This window comes from Loxodonta africana, chromosome 3, assembly GCF_030014295.1.
Source record: "Loxodonta africana isolate mLoxAfr1 chromosome 3, mLoxAfr1.hap2, whole genome shotgun sequence".
NCBI lineage: Eukaryota > Metazoa > Chordata > Mammalia > Proboscidea > Elephantidae > Loxodonta > Loxodonta africana.
In genome coordinates, this window is record NC_087344.1 from 200,888,902 (window position 1) to 200,915,909 (window position 27,008).

A 27,008-nucleotide genomic window follows, 5' to 3' on the forward strand; every position below is an offset into this window, starting at 1 on the left:
TCCATAATTAGTTTTCATGCAACGAAAATGTCACAGTTCAGTATTCCTTTTAACTTCACTGCGACAGTTGTTTTTTAATCTATTATATCTGCTGTTCGTTAGAAATCACTATTAATTATATTATCAGTTCCATTCGTTTTCATAACTACTTCGTGCTGACAAACTTTTGCTTTCAACAATTTCCCTGAGTTCTAAGAATTTGAAAGACTCGAGTTTTAAATGGCCATGTTACAGCCAAAGAAAAACGCGGACAACCCCTGATCGGACTGTGTTCTTCCGTGTTCATGTTATTTATACATCTGCACTTAAGCGGAGGCACGTTCTCCTCAAGGACAGAAACGGAGAGAGGCAGGAGAGAAGAGTGGGAACTGACAAATGGAGCTGGAACGATGGCACCATGGCACCTTTAAGGACTGGAGACTTGGTATTAGCTCAGCCTCCTTCCCGGCCCACCTCTGAACTCTGATTGACAGGGCGCCGGGCGAGGAGGAGCTGAAGGAGGCTGGAGAGGAGGTGCGGCGAGGAAAGTAGGGGGAGGAGGGGCCCGTCTTTTCTCTGATGACCAATCAGAGCAGGGGGCGGGGCCCCGGGCGCCCACCTCCCTCCTTCTCTCCCCCGCCCCCTGGCTTCCCCGCCCCCTCCCCCTTTTCTCTGCCCCCTCCCTTCTCCTCCTTCTCGTCCTCCTCCTCCTCCTCCTCCTCCTCCTCTCAGGCTGTGGTTTTTCTGTATATGTTTCTGGAGTCCTGAGCCTGAGCTAAACAAAAGCAGGAGGCTGACGGGACTGCTGGAGTTTGCAGAGACACGGAGGAGAAGAGAGCCTGTGCTTTGCCTGCCGCCGCGGCTGGGGGAGATCTGGCTTTGGCAACAGCCCACCCCCTTTGAGATCACTCTGGCCCGGAGTGGGGGTGGGGGGCAGCGGGGGGTGGGGGGGAAAGTTTGCATTGCAATCCCCCTGCCTTGCTCTCCTTTCTCCCGATCAATGCATATTTGCAAAAGGATTAAGCCACAGATTTAAGCGACGGGAGCCCATTTCTGCCTTGCAAAGGAGACCGGACTGAAAAACCAAAAGCCAGCTCTGATTTCTTTTCGCCAAGTGGGAAGGTGGTTTATTTTTCTTGCTTTTTGGAGTCAACACCCTTCCCCACCAGCCCTTATCCCCACCCTCACCCCGCAACCCCTTCACGCCCCCCTCCCCCTCCCCACTCCCCATCCTCCCACCATCCTCTAAAGAGGCAAAGGGATTTTTTTTTTCTTTTCTTTTGGTCTTCTTTTTTCCCCCTTCCCTGTTTATCCTGAAAAGGATTTGAAGACAGCTTGAAGGATAAAAAGCCTTGGTGCTTCCCAGGAGCCGAGCCGAGGAGCAGAAGAGGAAGAGCCGGGGGCTGCCGTTGCCTTTGGAGATGGACGAGCAGCCCAGGCTGATGCATTCCCATGCTGGGGTCGGGATGGCCGGACACCCCGGCCTGTCCCAGCACTTGCAGGATGGGGCCGGAGGGACCGAGGGGGAGGGCGGGAGGAAGCAGGACATTGGAGACATTTTACAGCAAATTATGACCATCACAGACCAGAGTTTGGATGAGGCGCAGGCCAGGTGAGATGGAGGCTTTTCTTTTCCTTTCTTGGGGTTTGTTTTTCTCCGTCTCGCAGGGGGAAACAATGGGAACCGAGTCACCACAGCGCTTTCTTTTAAAATGTTATTTGTTTTCCCATTTTGGCGAGCAACTACATGGCGGAGGAGTAAAATTTAAAGGAGCGTTGTTATCGAAAGTGTAATCGCCCATGCCGTGATGTGGCTGTGCACATATATATATCTCGTGTGTGTGAGTGTGAGAGAGAGTGAATATAGACATACTCATATATATCCACACTAACACTCAGCAACGACGAAAATGTTGCCAGCTGATCCGAAAGCGGCCCTCGGCACTTTTTTTACTGCCTTAAAAAAGTATCAGAGAGAGCAGAATTGTCAAGTTTTGAACCGCGTTCCGTGCGTTCTTGCTGAGGGACTCAGTCCCCTTACACAATAAAATGTCCCAAGAACACTTTATTTGCAGATTTAGTTGACTCCCTGCCTTAATTCAGCGACTTTTGATTTTCTTTCTTGACTTATCACTCCAAAATTAATTTTTATTCTTTTTCCCTTCTGTCTCCCCCCTCGAAAGCAAAACACAACACAACAGGGCATTTCTTTGTCAGTAGTTGTCAGCTATCCAGAGGGTATTTTGCATTCACTTAGAAAGAAAGAAAGAAAAGATAATTTTGCTTTTCGACATATTTGTTAGTTTCAGAAGACTCGGATGTTTAGTTAAACTTTATTATCTCTTAATTTGAGTTGGTTTACTAACCTTCGGTGACAGACAGTTTAGGTATGGTCCTTTAAAAAGGGGTGGGGGACAAAAATCAAGCATGCTCCTTACCCAATGCTTCCTTCAGGACCACTTAGACGGCAACTACATAGAAATGAAAGCATGTGTGAATTTTATGTATTTCAGTGCTATAGGCCCTGAAGACCTTCATTAAAGAAGGATAATAAAGACGCTGTGTAGCTTCTCAACTTAATCTAACCGCCTGATCTGCAGTTCTCTATTCTAGGACTTTACAGTAAATTCCCTTTGAAAATAACACAGAGGCTAAATAGCAACCTAATAACAGCCTGCTGAAGGCTGGTCTGGAAAGAAAGAATTTTAAAAATCTAATGATCATATATGTCTCCATAATTATCTGCTTTGTTAAATCTCAGAAATGTTCCTTTTAAATCTTTCAAACGTATATACACAATTCCTATACCTCAAATGACTTATTTATGTGGAGAAGATATCATTATATGTATTTGTGTCTAAGGGAAAGAGGAATTTGAATTGAGAAAATGAGAAGGAGCAGCTAAAAGCCTGGATGCTATGAATTAGTCTTATTTTAGCGGCAAGCACATGCAACATGTAAACTCAAAAGTACTGAGGTTTACGGGTACTTGAAAACTTGGAAATGTTCAAAGATTTGACCTGTTCTAAATTTTTTAAAAAATGGGGAAAAGTTTTCAAAATGTAATAGGTGTTCTTTTTGATTTTTATTGTTTGAGGAAAAGCTAATAGGTATGCTAAGTAGAAGATTTCCCACTGCCAATTCTCTTTTGAATTGGAACAGATTTCTCCATTACATTGTTCTAGAAAAATACACTCAGACACACCAGTAAACTGGTTTAATAATAAGTTTGTGGAGTGGCAAAGGGCCAGGGGGAATGGATAGCCACCACTTTTCTGATGTTTAGTCCCACTCCTTTTTGTGAAATCGAGGCCAACTCTGGCTTGGTGGATTCCCCCTTTTCATGGCCTCGGTGCTGAAAGAGATGGAACACAATTTTGGGATGAGAAAATTTTCCCTTTTTCCTCTCTAACCCTGTTTGTGTGCTGTGGAAATGTAATATTTCTATAAAGCCATACGGAAATTTTTGTTTGCACTTGGGACTGTGTATAAGAATACAGTTAATAAAAACTATTTTTGAAGATCCAAAAAGAGGTCCTTAGTACATTCAAGAAGTCTTTTCCCCTCTTTCTGTCGCCCCACATTGAGAACTGACCAAATGACCACCCAGCTTTCTTTTGGCTTAAACAATGATGTAACTACTTAGCCAATACTGTGTCCTTTTCTACTTTTCCCAGTCACATCTTCTGAATTTACTACGGAAACCATTAATATTTTAGATACAATGTATATGTTCATTTCTACAGTGTCTTGAATTTTGAGCTTGTTACTCCTTTGCCTGCTTCTGGTTTCTGTTCTTCATGAGCATAGGTGTCTATTTTTTAACTTTCAAAGGAATTAAAAAAGAATTGCATGTGTTTAAAATGCCAGGGTTTTCTATTTATCTCCGCACATTAATTTTAGTGAATAGAATTGCCTTAACTAATGGCTGATATCATCAGTATTTTGTTTCCAAAACGATCTTCTTCTGCGAAATGATTCTGTGTAGTAAAATAAAGGCAAAGGTATTGTTTTGTTCCTCAAATGCATTCTGAATGCAAACCCACACACAAGAACCAGGTAAATCACTAATCTAAAAGGCAGAATTGTATTTATTTTTTCCCCAATGAGTGCAAGTTTCTAATTGTAAATAATTGAATTTCAACACCTGCAAATAAGCGGTGTGTGCACAAGAGGCAGAATGTGAACATAGAGAAATGAATTTATTCCCCATATGGGTATGTTTGCCCCCTGGCAATGCATTTCCATACTCTTTAACTTGGGGACTGAAAATTTTATAAATTGACAGTTCTATGCAGAAGACCTTTCAAGCATCTTGTGTTTATGAGAATACAGGGGCCTCTGTGGAATGAATTCGAACACATGGATGAATTAAATTGGAAAACACACACACACAGACCAAGAGGCAGACAGCTCCTAGGCTGTGGTGGTTTGCATAGATTATACAAAACTGTTAAACCAATGCACTTGGCTTTGCCGTATTCATTGCCCTGGATAGGATTATTGGTTTATGAATTCCACTTTGATTAAACTACTTAAAAAAAAAAAAACCCTCAGCCTAAATGAGCATACTTTAAGTTAGTTCTGTTCTGTAGTTAAATCCCTATTCTCTCCCTGCTAATTAACATTATTTTTCTATGGCGGGACTCTGTATATTAAGTCGTAAAAACAATTGAAGCATGCCACAGAGTTATGCTTGAGATATAATTTTGGCTAAATGTTCAAATTTTTCTTTCCCTGTGCATTATCAGCAGCTTGATCTTGAAAGCCCACCTCAGCTATCATGTTGTTTCTTTCTTGCAGAAAACATGCTTTAAACTGCCACAGAATGAAGCCTGCCTTGTTTAATGTGTTGTGTGAAATCAAAGAAAAAACAGGTAGGAATGAGATTCCAACATTTAAGCATTTCCTTTGGCCGATTGGATCACTTCACCAGCAACTGCTAACTCATTGTTTAAATATTAAAATTTCAGAATAAAGGTACTCTGAAGATTGGCCATACATTCCAGTAGGATGCCTGGTGCTGCTTCCTTTAAAAGAAAGCACCACGAGTCTTTGACAGTTATCAAGCATTACTGGTTTATTTTCCTTAACTATTGCTGGCCTGCTTGAAATTGGGACTAAAATATGAGTTCTGAAGGGACGTTTATAAAATGGTGTGCCTTTGGGGAAAAATGTGAAAGTAAAAGTCATATCCTGAAGGAATATATTATGCCCCATGTTTAAAACGGTATATTTTTTGGAGTTGGGCATGGGGAGGCCGAACTGTTCGAAGTTTCCTTTCATTTTTTTTTCCGGTAATTGCACAAAGCAGCCAACTTGAGGTTCTAAAGCAGAGAGTGTTGTCAACTACCTTTGTGGAAAGTGCTCTACAGCGTTAGGGTATCGGTACTTGAGTGCCCTGTGATTTTATAGCAGGCAGAATGGTTGGATTTCTCAGTGTATAATACCACGAGATCACTCATTCGGTTGTTTTTCTGTGTTCTAGACCTCATATTGTGGACTAACACACTTATAACACATCCCAGGAGGGCATTTAAATTTTAAAGCAACAATTAAAAAATAGCAGTCATCAATCAGAGGTGTTCTTAAACAACAGATGCTCTGGGAAGGACTTTTAGCAATATCCTCTTGTTGGTTTATTTTCATCCTTAATTTTCCAAACTGGATAAATCTCTCCCGTGTAAGAAGAAAGAGTGGAGAAGGCGATCTGAAACCCGGGCCTAAAGATGAGGGACAAGAGGTGGTTATATAAAGCAGGAGCTTCTGCTGTGCTCTGACTCGCTCGCTTCAGAGCCACGCGAAGTACCTGCCATCCCATTTATTTATTTATTTTTTACAACAAGGAGTGTAACAGTCAATAATTCATATCTAAACCATATAAGCAAGGGCATGACATGAATGAAAGTGACAATAAATATGATTGCGTGCCCGGTTGATATACATTGATAGTTACACATAAAAAAGGGGGGGGGAGGAGAGGGCATACAGGGTGGCTTTCTTTTTTGAGAGCTGGCTGTGGGTCTCCTTTAAAAAATAAATAGTTTGAAGATGTGACCGTTGATTGAATATGTAATTACTTGGGTCTCCAAATGCAGGTAAAATTAGTAAGTGGCTCTTTTTGTGGAATGTTGTTTGTGTTGTGCCTAAATCTCTGAGACAAAGCACCTGAGCAGTGATGTGCGGACCTCTGAGACCTCCAGGTTGCATTGCCAAAGCCTAACCTTATTTCAGAGCTCTTAATTGCATTATTTGAGCAAGGAGGCACCTTTTAAGAGATTTATGGATCGTGTATACAAATATCAAAAGAGCTTTTTCAGTTTGTCACACTTCTTAGTTTTTTTTTTTTCTTCCAAATAGCCCAGAGCAGGAGACCGAAGTATGTAAATATTTTTTTTCCTCTTGTCTTCTTTTTTCCTCCTCCTCTTTTTCTTTTTGGATCTCTGATGTTTATTTGCTTTGAATATTTCTTGAAATTTGTTTCCGAGCGAGTGTCAGCTTTTGCTGACCCTGATTCATAAACTGTAGAATCAAAATATGAAGGCATATATGATCACCCTGGCTAAAGAGAGTCTATTTTTGAAGACGCTTTATCAAATTTTTATTGAAAGGAAGCCTGTCGGGCCACTTAAATGTACATTGTGGCTAAGGTGTTTAATTCCAGGCTGCTAATTAAAACCTACTGAGGTAGTAGATCAAAGTGCATCGGTGTGAATGGAGATCCGGTTCAGGTGTGGGTTAAGAGTTTGCTCTGTATTCATATTGGCTGAAGCATAGTGATAGGAAGTGGTAGTACTTGGTCAGACTAACATGCAAAAGGTGCATTTTAGGGTTGGGCTATGTATTTTATTTTTTAAATTTCTGTCACAACAGTTCATGTTTGGAAGAGTCTGTTTTTGCTTTTTTTTTTTAAATCTAAATTAAGGTATTGTGTGCTGTCTCTAGAATAATATATTTTTCAAAAAGTGTCAAATAATGTAAATTGAAAATGGTAAGAATCATTGCTCCTGTGTTCAGGGGAAAATACACACACATACACACACACTGTTTTGGATTGAGGGCACTCCTGGGTGAAAGTTGGGAAAAAAAAAAGAAGCCTAGCTCTCTCTTATTCTTCAGCTTGTGTGTTGGAGGGATTGAGGGGAAGGAAGAAACCTCTCATGGAATGTTGAGAGCTCTGGGTTAAAGGCGCAGTCAACTGTGGTGTGTGGAAAAGAACCCTTTGATTCTAAAGCGTGATTACTTTGTTACTCAGGATCTGGGGAACCCTCATTCTGCCTTGCCAGCATATCTGCCAGCAGTTGTTGTGTGAAGAAACACAGTGTCTGTAAAAGTTGCTGGAGTTTTTTTTTTTTTTTAAATACAGAGCTAGAGAAAAGATTGCTTGAATGATCAGTTCACCTAGATTCCTTCATTGTTTTGGAACTTTTCCTGTTGGTACTTTCAAGCCCTCATCTGAGCAGTGTTGCTGAGCTATCTCAAACACTGTCGAGGTTGCTTGATTTAAGGCGGCCTTGGTTTCTTGTTTGTTTTCTAACCCAAAGCTCACACTTTTGCTCACCTAGGTCATGATAAGGAAGGAGCACCCCGAGAGGAACGTGATAATTGCATTCCTGTGCTGCTTTTGCTGTTTTGTTCTTTTTCTTTTCTTTTTGGTTAAAGATTTTTGTTGGAAGATTTAGAAGCAGGGAGAACACCAGCTAATATTGTTTTACCAACCTTTTGGACCTTTAAAGAAACATATGCGCGCAGAACACACAAAGTAGGCGCACCATCTAAATTACAGTTGATTGATGGGTATTTAAGACAGAAATTACTGTGGGGATATGGGAAAAAAAAAAAAAAAAAGAACCCATGTGTCTTTCTTGCTTCAGGATGTGGGTAGTTTTTATTCTGATACCTTCTTGCTTTTTAAATACATGTTTAAAAAAAAAAAGGATGCCAGAAAAATACTCAAGCGGCAAATCTCAAACAGCAGCAAGAAAAACCCTGTCAAAACCTACAGCAATGTGTATTTCAGATGTGGCTTTTATCAGCTTGCTCATTTTGGGAACATAGAGACTGAATATAGGGTTTTAGATCATTTACTATCATATTTTCCTTTGTTTTTTAAGAAACATTCCTTGTCTGCTGACATATTAGCAATAGGCTGCGTTTTATATGTGTATGTGGGGTTGGTGGGATGGAATAATAGGAGGAAAAAAGTCAAACATAATTGCATTTCTTAAAAACACCTTGAATATGTTTAAAAAAATTTTTTTTTACTTCTGTGTCAAAATCATGCAGATTTAAAAATTAGGAAAATACAGAAAAAACTTAGGCGCCATTTACTAAGGAGAATATTCATAGATAGCAATGAATAGCTGTAATTGTGAATAGCTTTTAATTTTAGAACCTAATAGCTGTATATGGCACTTTTCAGCCAGTTTTCCTCAGTGCATTATCTGCACTGAAGTTAAATCAAATCATTGGAGGAGGTTAAAAAATTATTTTTGCTTCCTTAACACCCTTTTTTTGTTCTCTCTCTTTCCTTTTCTCTCTGTGTTCAATTAACACCCCCTTTTCTCAGAACCGTAGTTTTTTTTTTTTAGTCTACTACTGTATTTCACTTTTGACACCCTCACTTATTATTCTTGCCTGCCACTTCTTTTTAATATAGCAATTATATTATGGGGCTTCTACTCGTCTCTTCCCCCTTTAAAGCTTTAGAGAGTAATTTGTGTGAGTGTGTGTGTGTGTATGCAGGTGGTGGGAGGGCGCTGTGGAAGGAGGTCTGTGTATTGCAGAGAACTAATTCGGAGGGTATTGGGCCTGGAGCACAAAACGGGAGTGAAATTACCCTAGACAATGTGGAGTCGCTCTGATCAGACTCCTTTTAGGGCTGAAGTGGCAGGAGTGCCTTTTCACAGAAGCTCACTTATAGCAGGCACATGCAAAAACTTTTTTTTGCTGATGAGAGAATTCAAGTCTTTGGTCTTATTTTATTTTACTTTGGTGGAAGGGGCTGGCTAGTGAGAGAGAGAAAAGAGAGGGCAGATGAAGGGAAGTTACAAGCCAGTGTTTTACCTGAGCACTTCAGGCACCACAGTGTGTGTGAAGGCAGCAGTAATGTGATTAGCTGTGTGTTATTTATTGTAATCTGGACATCCGCTATAGATTTGCAATAGTATGACTCTGTGAGTGATACACTCTCCCTTTTGTGTATTCCGTTTTTAGAGGTGGTTTTAGAAAAATTCTGCCATTTGAGATGTGGGAAGGGGGGTGCAAAGAGCGGTTTGAGACACAGCTACCAGAACTTGATTTCTGGAAATTTGCTACAGTTTGTCCTAGTAACGAGGGGGTAGGGTGGGGGAGTCGTGTCTGTGAGGATTGGAAAGGAGAGAGATTTGGGTGAAACTGAGGAAACTGGGAAAAGATTTGTGAAAGGAAAGATGCAGAGAGAAGCTCGCAGTCAGGAGCTGTGGGGCCTTGGGGCTGAGAGCGTGAGTGTGGGTTCCAAGTTGGGCACTGGCTGCACTCGGGCCTGAGAGGGGGCAGTGCCTGCTGTGTGTTCAATTTGCTGCTGATGCCCAGGCCTGCCACGTGCTCTCTGCTGACATCCATCCACTTTTTGTTGGTATTAGCAAAATTACGAAGGTATCCCCAGCAAGCAAATCAAAACCTTGATATTGAACATTTTCATATTTGAAAGCATTTTTAGTTTTAATTCAAAGCATAACCCTGGCTTCTCTTGAGACATAGTTTACATGCAAGCCTTTGGGAAAGCGTGTCCTTAGTTTTGGTTTCAAACCTCTTTAGAGGGACACTTTTCTGTTTTGAACTTGGTAAAGTGAATCTAAATGTGCTTTTGTTGCTTTTCCTTTAAAAAATTTTTTCACCCGAAAGTATCCGCATGATAGAGACAGTGGCCTAGACCCTGCTTCCAGGGCCTCTCTTAATTCTGTTTCCTATGACCCTGAGAAACACCTTGGCCAATTGAGTTGCCATTTCATTCTAGGTTAGAGGAATATAGTAATTATGGCTCCACCCCTACCCCTCACTGAGGTGGTGTGGTGAGGTTTAAGGAATGCAGAAGCTGGTAAATAAAATGAAGTGGAGGTTTAATGTGTTGTTTGCGAAGTGCTTTGAGCTTCCTTTGAGGGAACCATACGGTATATGGTGTTTTGTGTCTGTGCTAGATAAATCAAAGGTGCTTTATTTTCTATAATCCATTATCTTAGGATTCGTATTCTTTTCCATTTCACAGGTTGTCATTGTGTTAACTCTTTCAGGCCAGAGAAGCATATTTCCACTGGTTTATAGTTAAGTGGCAACACCATATGGGGTCACTATGAGCTGGGATCCACTAGATGTCAACTAACCAAAACCTTGCTGCCGCCAAGTCAATTCTGACTCGTAGCTACCCTACAGGGCAGAGTAGAACTGCCCCATAGAGTTGCCAGGGAATGCCTGGTGGATTCGAACTGCCAGCCTTCTGGTTAGCAGCCATCATACTTAACTGCTACACCACCAGGGCTTCCAGATGGCAACTAACAGTAACAATTAAGTCCCAGGGTAGTCAGTTTTCTCACATGAGGAGAATGTTCTGGTTACATCTTTGCTCCATCTGCATCTCAGAGATGTCACCTCTCAGTGCTTGGTAGAGCGATTTCCAGAAGAAAAAAAAAAAAAGTGTAGGTAGAGACTGTCATAAGATTATAAAACCTATCTTCTATTATGGCAGAATAAGGTCAGTAGTGACTTGCCGGAAGGTCCTACCTCTGACAGCTCTCTTTCAATCTCTCAATTATGAGTGGAAATCAAGATTGCAATGGGTGGAAAAATGCATCCTTTATGGTGCAGGTTATTGTTACAACCACATCTTCCACTGAAACTTTGCTGTTGAGTGGCTACTGGGAAGGGCATCTCAAACCCTGTGCTAGTCCTGGACCTACCACTAAGTAGAAATAAGACCACAGGCAAATTACTTAATTTTAGGAGCAACTATGATTTTTTTTATGATAGTAGTGATTAAGGACATGGTCCCTGAAGCCAGGCCACGTGGGTTTGTATCCCAGATCTGCTGCTTGTTCAGTTGTGTGACCTTGTTTGAGTTACTAAACCTCTCTGTGCCTCATTTTCCTCATCAATGTAATGGAGCTAATAAATGATAACTTTCTGAGAGGGTTGCTATAAGGATTAAATGAGGTAATGCATGTAAACAACAGTGCCTGGCGTAGAGTAAACAGACAATACTGTTAGCTTTTATTATTTCTGGCCCTGTTTTTTATTTTTTTTATATGAAAAAGAGAGGCGTGCACCAGATGGTCCCTAAAGACAGAGCCAATTCCAAAATTCTGTGATTCTGTGCCGAAAAGAGACAAAAATTGCTGAATGTAAGGTTTGCTTTCTTTTGTTTCTCTTGCCATGCTCTTAACATGAGAATCAGCTGTGTCCTGGCCAGAAGGCTGGAGCTAGGTTGGAAGAAAGCAAAAAAGAATGGTAAGAGCAGAGACACAGCTTTGTAATTATCCACAAACCGGACAACACCAACTTGAAAAGCTACAAGTGTGTATAATAGTAATGGTGTTTGCTTAGCATCAGCAGCTGGAGAACTGGAGACATTTATGTAATCCTGGTTAAAAATATGTTCTCTCTGAAAACACATAGACCCATCCTTTCAACCTGCAACTTCTCAAAGCAGGAAGAATAACATCGAGTGAGTTTAGGGCAACCTGACCTCTTCCCATCTTCCTAATGTGTTCCTTATTTAGGAGAAATAATATCTTTGTCATAAGGACAGCATCCATAGTAGGTTTATTCTTTCTTTTTCAGCTTTATGGAGATATATTTCATATACTGTAAAGCTCATGTGTTTGAAGTATTATACAGTTTAGTGGTTTTTACTATATTCACAAAGTTGTACAACTATCACCCCAATTTTAGAACATTTTCATTATCCCAAAAAGAAACCCAATATCCATTGCTGCTTAATCCCCTTTTCTGCCTTCACCCTCACCCTGGTAACCACTAATCTACTTCCTGTTTCTATGGATTTGCCTATTCTGGACATTTCACATAAGGGAATCATACAATATGTGGTGTTTTGTGTTTGGCTTCTTTAGTTTAGCTTGATGTGTTCAAGGTTCATTCATGCTGTAGCATGTGTCAGAACTTCATTCCTGTTTATGGCTGAGTAATGTTCCATTGTATGGATATACCATATTTTGTTTATCCATTCATAGTTGATGGACATTTAGGTTGTTTCCACTTTATGGTTATTATGAATAACACTGCTATGAACATTCCCATACCAGTTTTGTGTGAACATGTTTTCATTTCTCTTGGGTAAAAAAAAAAAATTTTTTTTTTTTTTTTTTTTAACGTACCTAGGAGTGGAATTTCTGGGTAATACAACTCTATATTTCACATTTGAGAAACTGCCAAACTGTTTTCACAGTGGCTACGGTAGGTGTATTCTTAAGCCATATTGACACTAAGTTTTGTCTTCAACACTCCCAGCGTCCCATTTTTTCAACCTCTTTCTCTAATCAGTGACCTCCGGTCTCCATGTTTAGGGTTCTGCTGTGTATTTTTGCTTTATTTGATCAATACTTATTTTAAGAAGTATGCATGCTCAGGATTTGTGTGTAATTTCTCTTAGAGCTATTTTCATATTAGAGAGAAAAAATTAAGTCAAAGGAATGAATCTTTAATGTTGGAATTTCAGGTGTCCGTTTCCTGGACAGGAAGAAATTTGGGAAAAAGAGTAGAAATTTTTCAGAACAGCAATCGAATTTGATAGAGAAAGCATGGACTTTGAGTCAAGCCAACGTGGGTTCAAATTCTAGCTGGTCATGTGACCTAAATAAGTTATTTAATTGAATAGAGCTTCAGTTCCCTCATCTTAGGCCATTGTAATAATACCTACTATGTAGGATTCATCTATGAGTCAAAATTGGCTCTATGGCAATGGGTTTGGTTTTGGTTTTTTATGTAGGGATCCTTGAAGGATTAAAAGACAGTAATTCAAGGCACATAGTTCAGTTAAGTATGCTCAATAAATGACATCCACTATTATTTTTCTGAGACCACATGGCAGACAGAGTGTCGTCCACCCCTCTTAACAATTCAGCTCTGTTCAGGTTGGGTTTTCTACTAGCTCTACCCAGGAATTTTAGCGGCTCATCTAAGTGCTGCCTGACGCTACTTTTATGCTAAGTGGTTTTCTGTGTGAAACAAAGAAAATGTCTTGGGCAAAGCCTAGCTACAGGCATCCCCAACCCTCCTGCATCCCCCTAGAACTAGGAGAGAATCCTATAAAATAGAACAGTGCTATTCAGGGAACACATATGTAATTTTAAATGTAAAGTTTACAATTTTCTAGTAGCCACACTTAAGAAGAGTAAAAAGAAACAGGTGAAATTAATTTTAAGAGTATATTTTATTTAACCCAATACATCTGAAATATCATTTCCTCATGTCATCAGCATAAAACTTTATTGAGATATTTTGCACTCCTGTTTTTGTACCAAGTTTTTGAAATCCATTGTGTGTTTTATTACACTTAAGTACATCTCAGTTTGGACTAGCCACACTTCAAGTGCTCTTACCACATGTGGCTAACGTGGCTAGTGCCTACCATATTGGACAGCACAGCCATAGAATGGCTATTCAGGCATAAATCTTTGTCCCTCTTTTTGGCATAGTTTTTAGTTTCCGTGCTTAAACTTGATCTGGTAGTTCTGTAGCAGTTGGAATTGGTTCCTGATGGATAGGCATATTCCAAATAAAGCATCTCTAAGGCACTTCTTGAAAACCCTGGTGGCGTAGTGGTTAAGTGCTATGGCTGCTAACCAAGAGGTCAGCAGTTTGAATCCGCCAGGTGCTCCTTGGAAACTCTATGGGGCGGTTCTACTCTGTTCTATAGGGTCGCTCTGGGTTGGGATCAACTCAACAGCAGTAGGTAAGGCACTTCTTGGAAACCCTGGTGGCATAGTGGTTAAGTGCTACGGCTGCTAACCAAAGGGCTGGCAGTTCGAATCCACCAGGTGCTCCTTGGAAACTCTGTGGGGCAGTTCTGTCCTGTCCTATAGGGTCGCTATGAGTCGGAATCGACTCGATGGCAGTGGGTTTGGGTTTAAGGCACTTCTTAAGGAGCCCTTGTGGTGCAATGGTTAAGCACTTGGGTGCTTAGTGAAAGGTTTGGAGTTCAAATCCATTGGCTGCCACATGGGAGAAAAGACCTGGTGATACGCTCCCTTGAAGATTTCAGCATAGGAAACCCTTTGGGGCAGTTTTATTCTGTCCTTACAGGGTCCCTATGAGTTGGAATTGACTCAGCAGCGTACACGAGGCATCCCCTTCTGGCAGGAACGTCCCACTGCACCCTTCTGAGGTCACACTGCTGGGAGCTGGGATAGACAGTTCCCTGCCACCTCCTTCCCTGTCTTGTTTTATTTCTTTCTTTTCCTAAGTCTTCATTTTGTACTTTGTTTCTTTATCCTTAACAGAATCTGTAATGTTGCCTAGAATAGAATGAGTGAGTGGAAGCAGCTACCTTGTTTTCTACTGGTAAGAATACAATAAATAGAGCAAGTACAGGTATAATAACAGTTTGCTGGACCTGGAGGCAAGAGTCCTGAGGTCCAAGGCTGAGTTTTCCTCCATATTAGTGTGTTATTTCGAGACCACCATTTTGACCTTTTGGTCTCAGGTTTCCAAATCCATGGAATGAGTGACTCCAGAGAGCCACTCATCTGACCCCAGATTCCATGGATCATGCATCCCAAGATGATTCCTGCCAACAGCATGGCTCCTAGGAGGGAAGGCAGGTGGAGCATTTATAAAAGAAAATTCTTTGCCATTGTTACGGCAGTTCTAAGGTATCCTGTGAATTCTTACATCTTCTAGACGGTCGTGTAAAACTGGTCGTGGTGGTACTGAAGCTGTCTCCATCAATCGAGTTGAATTGGAGAAGGCAAAGTGGGAGGGGAAAAAAAGTAGTGAAAAAAAAATTTTTTTAATCGAAGTGTTTAGCATCACATTAGAAAGTGAGTTAGGGTTGGAGTTCAGCCCTGGTTTAATCCACGGTGTTGACTCCACAGCTGAATGCAAATAGTATTTGTGGCTGTTAGACTTTAGAATGGAAATCGCTTTTGGAAAATACAGAGGTTGTGGTAGCAGGATTGGAAGTGCAGTACACCTTGCTGAGTTCATAGGGTATGGCGAAGAAGTTAGGAAACTTGAATTTGGATTTCATTTTGGAATTGTAGAGAGTACCTGTTCACCGTTTGCCTTGGCTGAAATACTGAACAATGCCTGTTTCCTATCTACCTGTCAGTGGGTCTTATGGACACCAAAAGTGAAGATGTTTTAGAAAGAAGTTTGAGTTTCTTTAAGAAAGTACTGCCAGTAGGTGTGAGAGGAAAGTTCTTTGTCTTGCTTTGAGTTAGGGTTGAATCTACCGGTACGTGGAAGGAATAAATTTACCTAATGGCTTGTGCGGGTCAGAGAGGGAGAGCCCTCCGTTGTTTTTCTGTGGGCTTTAGGTGATTTGAGACCTCGTGTTGTCACTGTAAGAGACTCTTCCTTATAATTACCATTGTTAATAGCACTGAAACTTTGCATTTATCTTTTGTCCCTAACAAAGAGAGCCTCTCAGAGACCCTAATGATGAGCCCAGCCTCCATTCATTCTCAAAGGCACGCTGTGGATAGGAGGGTGTAGACGTTAATTCCTTCCAAAACAGAATTAGCTTGCAAAGGCTGTAGGGCCTGTGCACCCTGCTTACGTTAATAAACATTTAAAAAGCAAAGCTTGGGGTACACAAGCACAGCTTTCCTTTGTGTGGCCTCCCATACTAGGGTGCCTAACCCCTTGTAGAGAAATGCCGGGGTGGGTGCGGTGGGTGGTGACGCTGCCTGCAGCGCTGAGTAGAAAGGCCGGAGAAGCACGTCGTGTCAGGAGTAAATAAGGGCTGCTTCGTCCTGAGGCCAGTTAAGGGGGAAAGGAAAAAAAAAAGAGAGAGAGAGAGATGAGAGAGCCTGTTAGCTCAGATCAGGTGGAAAAGTGAAATCTGAGTCGTCTGGAAGGAGCTTAAGACGGTGCATCACAAAATAAAACTTTTGGAACTTAAAAAAAAAAAAAAGGGTAAGGAACAGTGGAGCAGGGTAGAGAGCCGCTTGGCCTTGTGCTAGGAAGAGAGGCCCCTTTTAGACAGGATAATAGCGCTGTGAGCTGGGCCTTGGTAGACTGGCGCCTGGGCCCTGCCGCTGGACCCCGCACAGTCAGCATTTCAGAGGCAGGGGAGGCTGCGAACCTCCCTGCACATCTGTCGGCTTCGTCGCAGGGCTGGTTCCCGAGGCGTGGAAGACACTCCGCGCGCCCGGCCGCCGCCCAGGCCGCAGCTTCACACCCGGGACTCCTTTGAACACCCGCAGCCCGGACCCGGGGCCCCGCGCCCCGCGCCCCGCGCCCGTGCCTCGTACTGGGCGGATGCGGCTGGGAGCGGTGGCCTGGCCCGCGCGGGCTCCGGCCTCGAATCCCGGGTCCAGGCCGCGCACGTACCGACGAGCCCAGTGTAGCCGGAGTGGGCTTCGTTCTTTTCATCATCTCCCTTCTCTTTTCCTTCCTTGCCTGGGCGTCCTGACCGAGGCGCTCTCATTCCTACAGTACCGCCCCTGCCAGGGCTGGCCCTGTGCTTTCTCCTGAAGGATGGTAAAGAGAGGACCCCTCCTGCCCCCGGGGAAAAAACACACTCTCCAGAGCCAGGATTCCTTTATTAAAAAGCTATCGGTATGGGCTTGCGCAATCTGCAATCCAGCCTATGAGGCAGGGGGCTGCGGGCGCTTTACCCCCAGAAAGCAGGGCCCCGGCGCGGTTCCCTGCGCAGGGTCTGTTCAGTGGGGCTGTAAACTGCCATTGCTGTGCAGACATCGGGGGTGGTGGTTTTGCGTTCAGAAGTGAAATTCAGAAGACAGTGAGTGAGCACGTGTGTGTGTGTGTGTGTGTGTGTGTTCGTTCACACGCACGCATGTTAATTTGAAGCTCCTTTTTTTTTCTTAGTTCCCCTGTGTTTAATCTCCATCCAGTATATATTTCAGTTGTTGCTTTACGGTATTGAAATGAATCGAATAATAGAATCCGAAGTTATGGAGAAACCCTCCCGTGCTCTCTATCTCCGAGCTCTTATGGTGAACACGTCGCTTCCCCTGGAGATTTTTAACCCAAAGAACCTTGATGTACTTTAAACAGCACTAACATTTGTCTTCCTTAAGCTTGGTCTGATTTCTTTAACACTTGGAGAAGGTTTGGGGCCTTCAAACATACCTAGTTTCTTATACGGCGGGTTCGTCCAAGGTAGATCGAAAGGGGCCGCAAGTTGCCTTATTTTTGCAAGAGTCCTGGGAAAATGCAGACTTGATCTTGGTAGTTTGCCCCCTCCCACCCATACAAGTGTAGTTATCCCCCCTCCCCCACGGAGCCTGTTGGAGCCCAGGCAGGAAGAGCTGTCTGTCATCTTGTTCGTGCCTTAGTCTTATTACTTTATTTTTCTTCTTAGAAGTTATACCAGGAAAGATGTTCTTGATGTGTGAATATAATTCTTAAATGCATTCTTGTGCTTTCCTATTATTGGTCTGTTACAGCCTCACAGGGCAGCCACCAGGCTCCCCAGTAGACCCTCCAGAAACTTTCCGTTGAATGCATGTGGGAGAACTTTGCGTCAGGAAGGTTGAATTCCCTCATTACTTCGAAAATCTGTGAATTAATTCCCTCTCTAAATTTCCACCAGTCCGGTCTCGAATCCCCCTGGTGAAGACTCAGGCTCATTATTAATTTCACCGTGAGTTTTTTTTTTTTTTTTTTTTTTTACCCCCGTGACTGTGAGGGACAGGATGGAAGGGTTATTATGTAGCTTGAGATCTCACTTGTTACTTCTGACTGCTACAGATGTTGCAGCAAAAATATAAGAGTAACAATACTAGTACCAGCAGTGGTGATAATATAGAAAGAAAATGATTGGTTCTCTCTGCTCCTGATTCTGACACCCCCACCTTCCTGCTCATTTACTGTGCTGGTTCCTCCCTTTAGATGTTTCAGGCTGGGATGTCTTGGTAACCACAGTTGTGGATTAACTTCCTAGAGGCTCACACAGGTGGTGAAGAGGGAAGCATATGCCCAGTGGCTTCTATTTGGGCATCCGTGTGCAAAGGGTGGTTGTCTTGTCAAGACCCATTGGAATATAGCTTCTCCTCACTTATAATGTCACCTTCTGAAGGTTGCCCTTTGTAAGTGGAGGTTATGGAAGCTTAATTGTTTTTAAGGAAGTTTCTCCAAATATTTTTGAACACCATCTGTTCTGGAGATGTTGGGAAAACCTCATAGGCCCCACAGGTTGAATAGCACAAAGTTAAAAATGAATTTCTCTCCTTGTTGGGCTTATTTTTTTCAACACCAGTTAGACATTTTGGTTTTAGACCTTCTGCTAAGCATGATGGGACTGTGTGGAGTATATATTCTATTTTTGACGGTTCATTGCTTTAGCAAATATTTTGCGACTCCTATGTATGTATGAGGCATTAGGAAATAGACTGAAGGATACACAGGTGTGTGAGTCTAGCCTTTACCCTCCCAGAGCTTATGGCCCAACAAGAGACCTGAATCGTGGCTGTGATGATTGTAACACGGGCAGCTGACTCACTCCCAAAGCCTTGTGCTCATGACAGTGTTCCTCCAGGTTGGGATGCAGAGTGTAGTCTTGTCAAGAGAAGCTTCCATTTACACTATTCAAAGTTCATTGCCAACCTGGGTGAAGCTTGCTTTCTTTGATCCAAAGTGTTCTGGCTTTTTGTTTAGGCGGCCTGAGCAATATGCCATTTGAGTCCTTGCATGTTTGGCCTTTTTGCCTTCCCCAAAACACTGCAACCCCTTTCATTTCCTTCCTGCCTTCCCCCTTTAACTCTCTTTTGTTCCCTTCCTTCCCTCTACTGGGACCTCTCTTCCTGAAACCCCCTCCCCCAATTGCTATTTGCCAAACTTGTGACCTGAGACCACTTGGCATTTCCCGGGCGGTCTGGAATTTACCACCCAGTGAATAGGCATTCCGTGACATTTGCTCACCTGGGCAGCTTAAGCTACATGGTCTGCGCAGGAGGACTGCTTGAGAGCAAGTGTGAAATTTACCTCTGTGCTCCAGGGTTCTTGCTAGCAGGGAGACAAACAACCATGCTTTCTAGAAGCTGGAATTAATTCTTATCATGGTGTACATATTATGTACATATGTATATATATGCATATATGTGTATATATTCATACACACATTTATTATGTATTCAATAAATGCATGTAGGCAATTTGTACATTATCTGTCATTCTCTAAATAAATTAAATTTCTTTTAGTTAGCTTCATCTTTCACATTCATACCCTTCCCTTTCTTCTTCCTTGATTCCCTTCCCTGCTGATAGAAGACACTGGGTTAGCTTGGTGCTCTTTGAGGCCTTGTGCCATTAGGTCACTTGTCACCGTAAGGCTTACGATATGCCTGGTGATGGCTTTCTCATCGTGGCCTTCGCAGCCCTTCAGCTGGTGAGGATCTTTTTGGATCAAACTAGTCTAGGAGCTTGTTCAGCCTGTTACTGGGACAGGCCAGCCCTGGAGGCTTCTCCAGCTCTTGGAACACACAGATGTCCAGTCTGTCTGTCCTGGCTGTCAGCCTAAGAAGGGGAACAGGCAGTGTGTATGGTTAAGCTGTTACTTTATACTGGAATTTACCCTGCCCAAGTGATTGAAGGAAGAGTGCTCCAGGCTGGGAGAAGAGTGGCTGTTGGTCATCCTAGAATGAAGCTGAGCAGAAAATGTCAGCAGCAGCAATGTTGCTTTCTTCCCTGTAAAGCATGGAATTCTTCTGTCCATTGGTAAACTTACTATATTCAGAGGTACTACTATTACTGAAATTTTTAAGATGAGGAAACTGAAGCAGAGAGAGTTTAGTTAACTTTCCTAAAGTCAGAGTTGATGATAGCTTGAGTTGAGACAGATTTTACTCAGGAAAGTTTACTTAGTGTAGATCTTTCTATGAATATATTCACTCCCACTGAGTGACAGCCCTTCAAATTGTGATTCTTCCCAGAAAATCCTGTGGAATCCTACTCAATTGTCCACATAACAATTGGGTTGGCTCCACCCTTCTCTGGTCCTCTTTCTCAGGTATAGAAACTTAATTATCCCCTGGCTGTGGTTGGTTATAAAACATAAGTAAAAGCGGATACATCTAGAATTCCCCTTGGACCTATTTCCTGATTTTCATTAGGTCTGTATTTTCTTTTAAAATCCACTTGATTTCTTTTAGGCAGTAAGTGTAACTTATTTTCACAGGTGGTGGGTCTAAAGCTGACCACCCCTCTTCTGTTACCTTCTTGGCTCCTTTTCAGAAGCTGGGATTTGAGAGGAACTTGAAGCAGGGAGTAGCACCCTTTCTTGTCCTGCCTCCATTCTGTCATGCCTACACATGCAGCCACACTTGAGGCCCTGTGCGCTCACTTCAGATGATACTGAATAGTGTAGGTGGAAACTTCTCTTAATAAGACCTAAAGGTCTCATCTCTCCAGTTACAGAGTGACTCTTGTCAGAAGGATACTTCATCCAGCTCCTCTTTTTGATGAGTGTTCTCTTTCGAGGAGGGAACATCAGCCCCCACCCTCTACCCCCAGGAACAGTAGCCCAGAGAGTGGCCAGGTGTAAAGTACCTGGCCGGAGGTGATGCGGTTGTGATGGTCACGCTTGCAGGGCATGTTACCTTCACATCACCCCCGGTGTTGGAAGAGGAAAATCAGAATTCAAGTTCTATGTTTAAAATTAATGGCTCAGAAAACAGTATATTACCAGGAAGATTTTAACAAAGAAGATTTTACAAAAGAGAAGAAATTCACCCTTATTCACGCTACCCTAGCTCGTCAGCTATTTTCAGTTCCCCCCACTTCCATGTTTATGTTTTCTTCTGTCATCTTACTTATGGCTATATGAATTTTCTGAATTTTCCATTTCTTGGGGATGATTATATACTCAGGGATGAAATTCTCTCCTGTTTACCAACAGAACCCATTATTCATCTTCTGTATTAATGTAATGCTCATCTTACTTTGTACAAGGGGTACAGAGAGGTGCACTACATAAATGGGAAAATCAGGAGAGAAAATTCAGATAGAGCAAAAAATAAATAAAATAAAAAGCAGATGATTGTTAGTATGTAGAAATAGTCTTCCCAACCCTTTTGCTGGATAGAAAGTAGCTAGCTACCTGTCTCTTTGGATCAAACTGTTCTAGGAACTTGTTCAGTTTCGACCTCTATAGATTGGCTACAGATCTGACTGTGCTTCCTATTAGCAAAAGCAAAGAAGGAAAGAGGATCAGTTTCAAATTTCAAAGCATGTTTTAATTGTAAACAAGTTAGTTATTTTTTTCTGGTTCTGGGCTGTGTGCGAAATTTCTCCTATAATTCATAATAAGATACTAAGTGGTATGGTGGACATTATCCTCAATACCATAATAAACAAAATATTGCATTTCATATTTTACCTTACCCCTTAAAATATAACCTCTTCATAGCACTCAATCAGATTTTATTAAAATTATTTGTTTACAGATCCAATTCCCCCATTAGACTATGAATTTCATGAAAATAGGGGTCAGAGTTCATATTCCCAGCACACAATAGATACTCAGTTAATACTTTTTGAATTGAAGCACTGTTTTATTGCTTATCAACAAAGGGAGAAAATTAATTTATTCATTAACATTTATTGAGTACTTGCTACTCTTGACTCTAGAAATAAACAGAGGACTCAGTCAAAGGTTCCTGTCCTTGTAGAATTTATGGTCTATTGGGAATAAATACATCCTAACAGATAAATTGGAGCCCTGGTGGCGCAGTTATAGACACACTGGATTCTAGCTTGATAAGTGCTGTATAATAGATGTCTGAACATTCCGCCTTTTGTGAGATGAGGTGGAAGATTGCTTAAAATACAATAGCAATGCAGTTAGTAGCTTCTCCTTTTGGAGTCTGGGTCTTAAATCAGTAAAAAAAAAAAAAAAGAAAAAACAAAACCCGTTGCCTTGGAATCGATTCCCACTCATAGCGACCCACCCTATAGAACAGAGTAGAAGTGCCCCACAGAGTTTTCTTTAAGCCAGTAGGGAGGGGAAAACAAATGATGAGGGCATCTGAGTGTTTCCTGAGAGAGGGGAGAGGTGATTGTCTTGCAGATTTTATTTTCATTTTCATTTGTTTTTTAGGGAAGAGGGCCCTTGGCTAACTAATCCAACCTCCCTGACCACCAGGTACCTGGGGCAAGAGGAGGAGTGGAGTCCCCTCTTTTGGTTGGTCTCCTCCTGACTTGACCTGGCAGTCTTAGCTGAGGAATGCCATGGTCCCATTTTCTGGGCAGCCAAGCTGTGGCCACCACTGCCATTCTTGTGACTCTTTGGCTTACAGAGAAAACATGGATCCCAAGACCAGGACAGATGTTTCCTGAGACATACTTGTAAAATAGAGTGGAAGGATTAAATTATTGCCATGCCTAGTTTTGTTAAGTTTTAGCTGTTCCTTACTGCACCTACCAGGGATGCTTTTTGTTTTATTATTTTCCTTTTTCTCTCATTTCTTTCCTTCCCTTCTTCCTTCTATTTGAAAAGCATTTACTAGATGCTTTGCTAGGCATAAGGAGAGGTGCACAATGGGGCCCTGGCCTTAAATTACTCATCTTGGGAGAAAAAAGAAAGGGCTTTGGGGAGGGTGTTGATCTGGGCCTTGAAGGTGAACTGGAGTATAGCATAGTCCTTAACTCAAAAGTATGCTCTCAAAAAAAGTAGAATTCTGTTTTCTCTCAGATTGTAAGTTTCTCCTTCCAGATAGTAAATTCTTAGAGGGGAAGGGCTGTGCTTTATTCATTTTTGCATACCTAGCACCAAACCAAACCAAACCCTCTGCCATCAATCGATTCTGACTCCTAGTGACCCTATAGGACCCATAGGGTTTCCAAGGAGCAGCTGGTGGATTTGAACTGCTGGCCTTTTAGTTAGCAGCCGAGCTCTTAACCACTGTGCCACCCACCAGGGTGCCGTAACTAGCACAGTGCTTGCTATATAAAACTAAATACATGTTTGTTGAATGAATGAAGGAAGAAGGAGTCGCAGATAATCCACTTTGGGTTTATTTATATTTTCAGACTGAACACCTTGAGAAATTATTTCCAAAATTACTACTGTCTACTTTTTTACCACTAGATATTAGTTTCTGCATCTAATATATGGGCCTATGTGGTGTGCCAAAGAATGAGAAGGCAGGATGGAAATACCACTTGAATCTATCTATTGGATCAGTCCAGTTTAGTGCTCCATACCCAGTGCTCAGAGAGAGAGAGGGTTCTGGTTTGAATCAACCTGTTATTGAGCGGGGCAAGTTCTTGAATAGCTGCTCTGATTCGAGTTTTCTGAGTTATGATCTTGGACTTTGTGGTTATGAAGACTGAGAGGGGTATGCTGGAGCAGAAATGGGGCATATGCAAAAGAGGACATACGAGAACCATGTAAAGGCAAGCGATAATCAGATTTAGGAAGCCGGCTAGACATAGCCTCCAGAGGACAGGCAGAGGTGGGAGGGCCAGCTGCTTCTTAACTCACCACTGGCTGAGCTTCCAACACCTCTCTCATCCCCATCCACAAACTGGCCTGTTTTTTCCCATCTGCATAGCTTCCTCTTTTCTCTTTTCCCTCTCCCAAAAGTTAAACTAACCTTCTGTCTGCTTGTGCTGACATTTTTACCCAGCTTCCTTGCCATCAAATCAATGGAAACGTTGGGAAAGAACCTTTCTCCAACAAGAACAACAACAACCAGAACAACAATTAAAATAAAATAGAGCTGAAAAATGGAAAGTGGAAACTTATTCTTCTTTTCTTTTTTAATGGTGGAAGAGTTGTAGAACCTGAGGCAGGGGAGATATTAAGTAGGAGGCTCTCAGCACAGACTCCACAGTCCTCCCAACTGCTTCCCACAACACCCTTTGTAATTTCAGCCTCTCCCTGAGGAGGACTAAAGGAAATATTGTCCCTAACTTCCCCTAAGTCCCCTCCTCCCTCAGAGAAAATTCGTAGTCAGAGCCTGTGATATCTCAAACGTGGCTGTCACTGTTCAGGGTCATTCCCTGGGGACACCCTTCCCCCAGTCCCTGTTCAGTTCAGATGTTTCTGAGTGGGCAGTAGCAAGAAGCTCAGTTTTTCCTCCAAATTTCCGTCCTCATCAGCTCCATTCAGTGTTGAGTCCTGCTGTTAGTGGCTTTGCCAGTTAGCCTTCTCCTGGGGGGATCTTAGATAAAGAATCTCTGTTGGCTTTGAGGAAGGTAGGCAGTCACTCTCCGGACGAGTACATTTAAATAAAAACGTCTCTGCCACCACTGAAGGGCTGAGCGTTACTTTGAGCTGGTTCGAAGACCACTGGGACCATTGATTCCTTTCTGTGACTGTTTTACCTTCTTCCTCAGTAGAACCACTCTGGTGCCTTGAACCCACAATCTGTTTCAAGACTTTTTATTTCTGCTCTTCTCAGTTGCTAAATCTCTCTTCCTAAATTGGGCGTCCTAGAAGCTAACAACAGTGTGAGTCTCGTTGAGAAGTTATTAGCATTTTGGCTTGTAACATTTTTTTTTTTACATCCTATGCTCATGTATATTCTTCCTTGAATAAAGACCCCTTTCTTTTGCATGATTAATAAAGAAAAAATTTTCAATCTATAGTCTCAACTCTTTAACATTCATTCTCCATTCCTTCATTCACTCAAATATTTCAACAAATGGCTTTTACCCGGAGTACTAAGTAAAAGAGTATAGCAACCTGGGAACCCAGCAGTACAACTCTGAACCATACAGAGAAGATATGTGCTATGCTCAAGCCCTCTGAAATTAGGGCATTTTTTAGCTTGCTGAAAGATCCATAAATATAGGTGATCACTCTCATAGTCCTACTGGCAGAGGCACACATCAAACCAAATAGAGAAATATACCCAACATCCACGTGTAAGGATATCATCTCTTATGTTTAGGGCTTACATTGGTGATGTGTTCAAACAAATAGGAATAAGAAGAGCAAAGGGGTGTTTTCTGCAGAACATACCTGTACATACATTTCAGTGTTGGCCTAGAGGAATTTATCCCTTTTGCAAGAACAAGGCTCCATCCTGGTACTAGGCACACAGGAAGTGTTCAGTAAATGCATGTTTTCCTCCTATTCATCTCCAAGGCAGAAGGACACCCATTAGGGGCAACATTATGATGCAGGGGAACAAGGTTTAGCTTGTTCCACCACTTTTGACTAGGTAGGTAATGAGGGACCACATCACTCCGGCCATTTTCCTCACTGATTACACTCATTATTGGGGCCCTGTCCGCCTTCAGGGTGATTGGGAATCTCCAGTGAAATACGGGTGTAAAATGCTTTGCAAATTACCAAGCGCGTCGCAACTCTTAGATTTCTGTTGTAACCTGTACTGTCACAGCAGCTGACGACATCGAAACCAGAAGTCACAGATTGGCAGGCATGTGGAGGGCTGATTTAGAACCTGGCATGGATTTAGAAATCTTGCTGAACACAGAACCGGTGGGGCATGCAGTGAATACGGAGCCGGGGGTCCCAGGAGAGCTGAACACAGAGATGTGATTGAGAGTTGGATGATGGTAAGTCGAGACTGTCATCCACATGGGGAACTAGAAAACAGAAGTTACCTGCCCACAGAGAACAGCGCTAACAGCGCACCAGGGTTTTGTACAGAGACTGAAGCTTGAGTGTGGATCTCAGAATAATCTCACGTCCAGTTTCAGCAACAGCTTTGCGTTTTAAGGCTGGAGCGCATGACTAGGTGCTATGAGGCATATCAAGGAAATAGCAAGCCCATCCTTGAGGTTGAACAGCATAAGCAGTGTTTGTATGGGTGTCTTACATGTGTCCCTTCCTGTCTATTTGACATTCCCTGGTTTCATATTTCCAGTCATAGGACACTACAACTACAGCTACTGCGCGTATCTCCAGGTAAGGTATACTGATGTCTTTCGCTTTACGGCGGTGTGTTCTTGAAAAGTGTGTGCGTATAATTTTGGTAACTTGTATCCTCTATTTAAATACACTCCTTAGCTTCATGGAAGCAATGCGTATGATGACAAGAACAACTGGTGGGTAGTACTATCGAGAACAGGTTGTTGTTAGTTTCTGTCGAGTCAATTTGGACTCGTGGCGACCCCGTGTGTTACAGAATAGAACTGTTCCATGGGACTCTGTCGGCTGGAATTTTAACAGAAACAGATACCCAGGCCTTTCTTCCATGGTGCTGCTGGGTGGGTTTACGCCGCCAACCTTTAGGTTAACAGTCAAACATAAGCTGCTGACATTCTGGGGGCCTTGGCTGCCTCATTTTTAAAGTAGGGGGTTAGATTTGCATGATTAACTGGTTCTAGGGGTTAAGTGTCCGGCTGCTAACCAAAAGGTCGGCAGTTCGAATCTACCAGGTGCTCCTTGGAAACCCTGTGGGGCAGTTCTACTCTGTCCTATAGGGTCCCTATGAGTCGGAATCCACTCGAAGGCAGTGGTTTCCAGTGCGAGGCTTTCAGCCCCCGTTTTGTAGAATGAAGAGCCCTTTTTGTGGTGTTAATACTCACCCTGCAGTTTATCTGGCTGTTTGTGTTACTCGTTGTCCTTTGCATGCCTGGTTTTCTTACAGCTAGGACATCCTGCACACTTATTCAGTGCGTGGAGCTGATTTTCCTATTCACAAGAATGCAAAATGAGAGGTTTTTTCAATACACCCTTTCACTTCCTACCTCCCAGTTTCTCAGAAGATAAGGAACGGTCATGCCACTGTCCCATTGATCTGCCTCTCTTCTTCCTCACGCCATTTTTGTGTGAAGTTGAGTCACAAACTCGAGTTCACAGTTGCAGCAATTTGGCACATACCACCTTAGGGAAGCAGCCTCAGATACACAGCACACCAGGGATGTTCCCAGGA

At 42.4% G+C, this 27,008-nt stretch overlaps 1 protein-coding gene across 5 annotated transcripts in view; it reads left to right on the forward strand.

The window, feature by feature from the left end:
- The first annotated feature begins 933 nt into the window (after nucleotides 1-933).
- Nucleotides 934-27,008, forward strand: part of PBX1 (PBX homeobox 1) — a 364,215-nt gene continuing 338,140 nt past the window's right edge. For 4 of the 5 annotated variants that reach the window (XR_010321590.1, XM_064282887.1, XM_003415210.4 and 1 more), the window contains exons 1-2: nucleotides 934-1,591; nucleotides 4,783-4,856. Coding sequence is in view for 4 of the 5 variants with exons in the window: in XM_064282887.1 (XP_064138957.1) it covers nucleotides 1,401-1,591; nucleotides 4,783-4,856 (265 nt within the window). In the remaining variant the exon portion in view is untranslated. The remainder of the gene's footprint in view (nucleotides 1,592-4,782; nucleotides 4,857-27,008) is intronic. The other variant, XM_010594923.3, reaches the window with a different exon arrangement.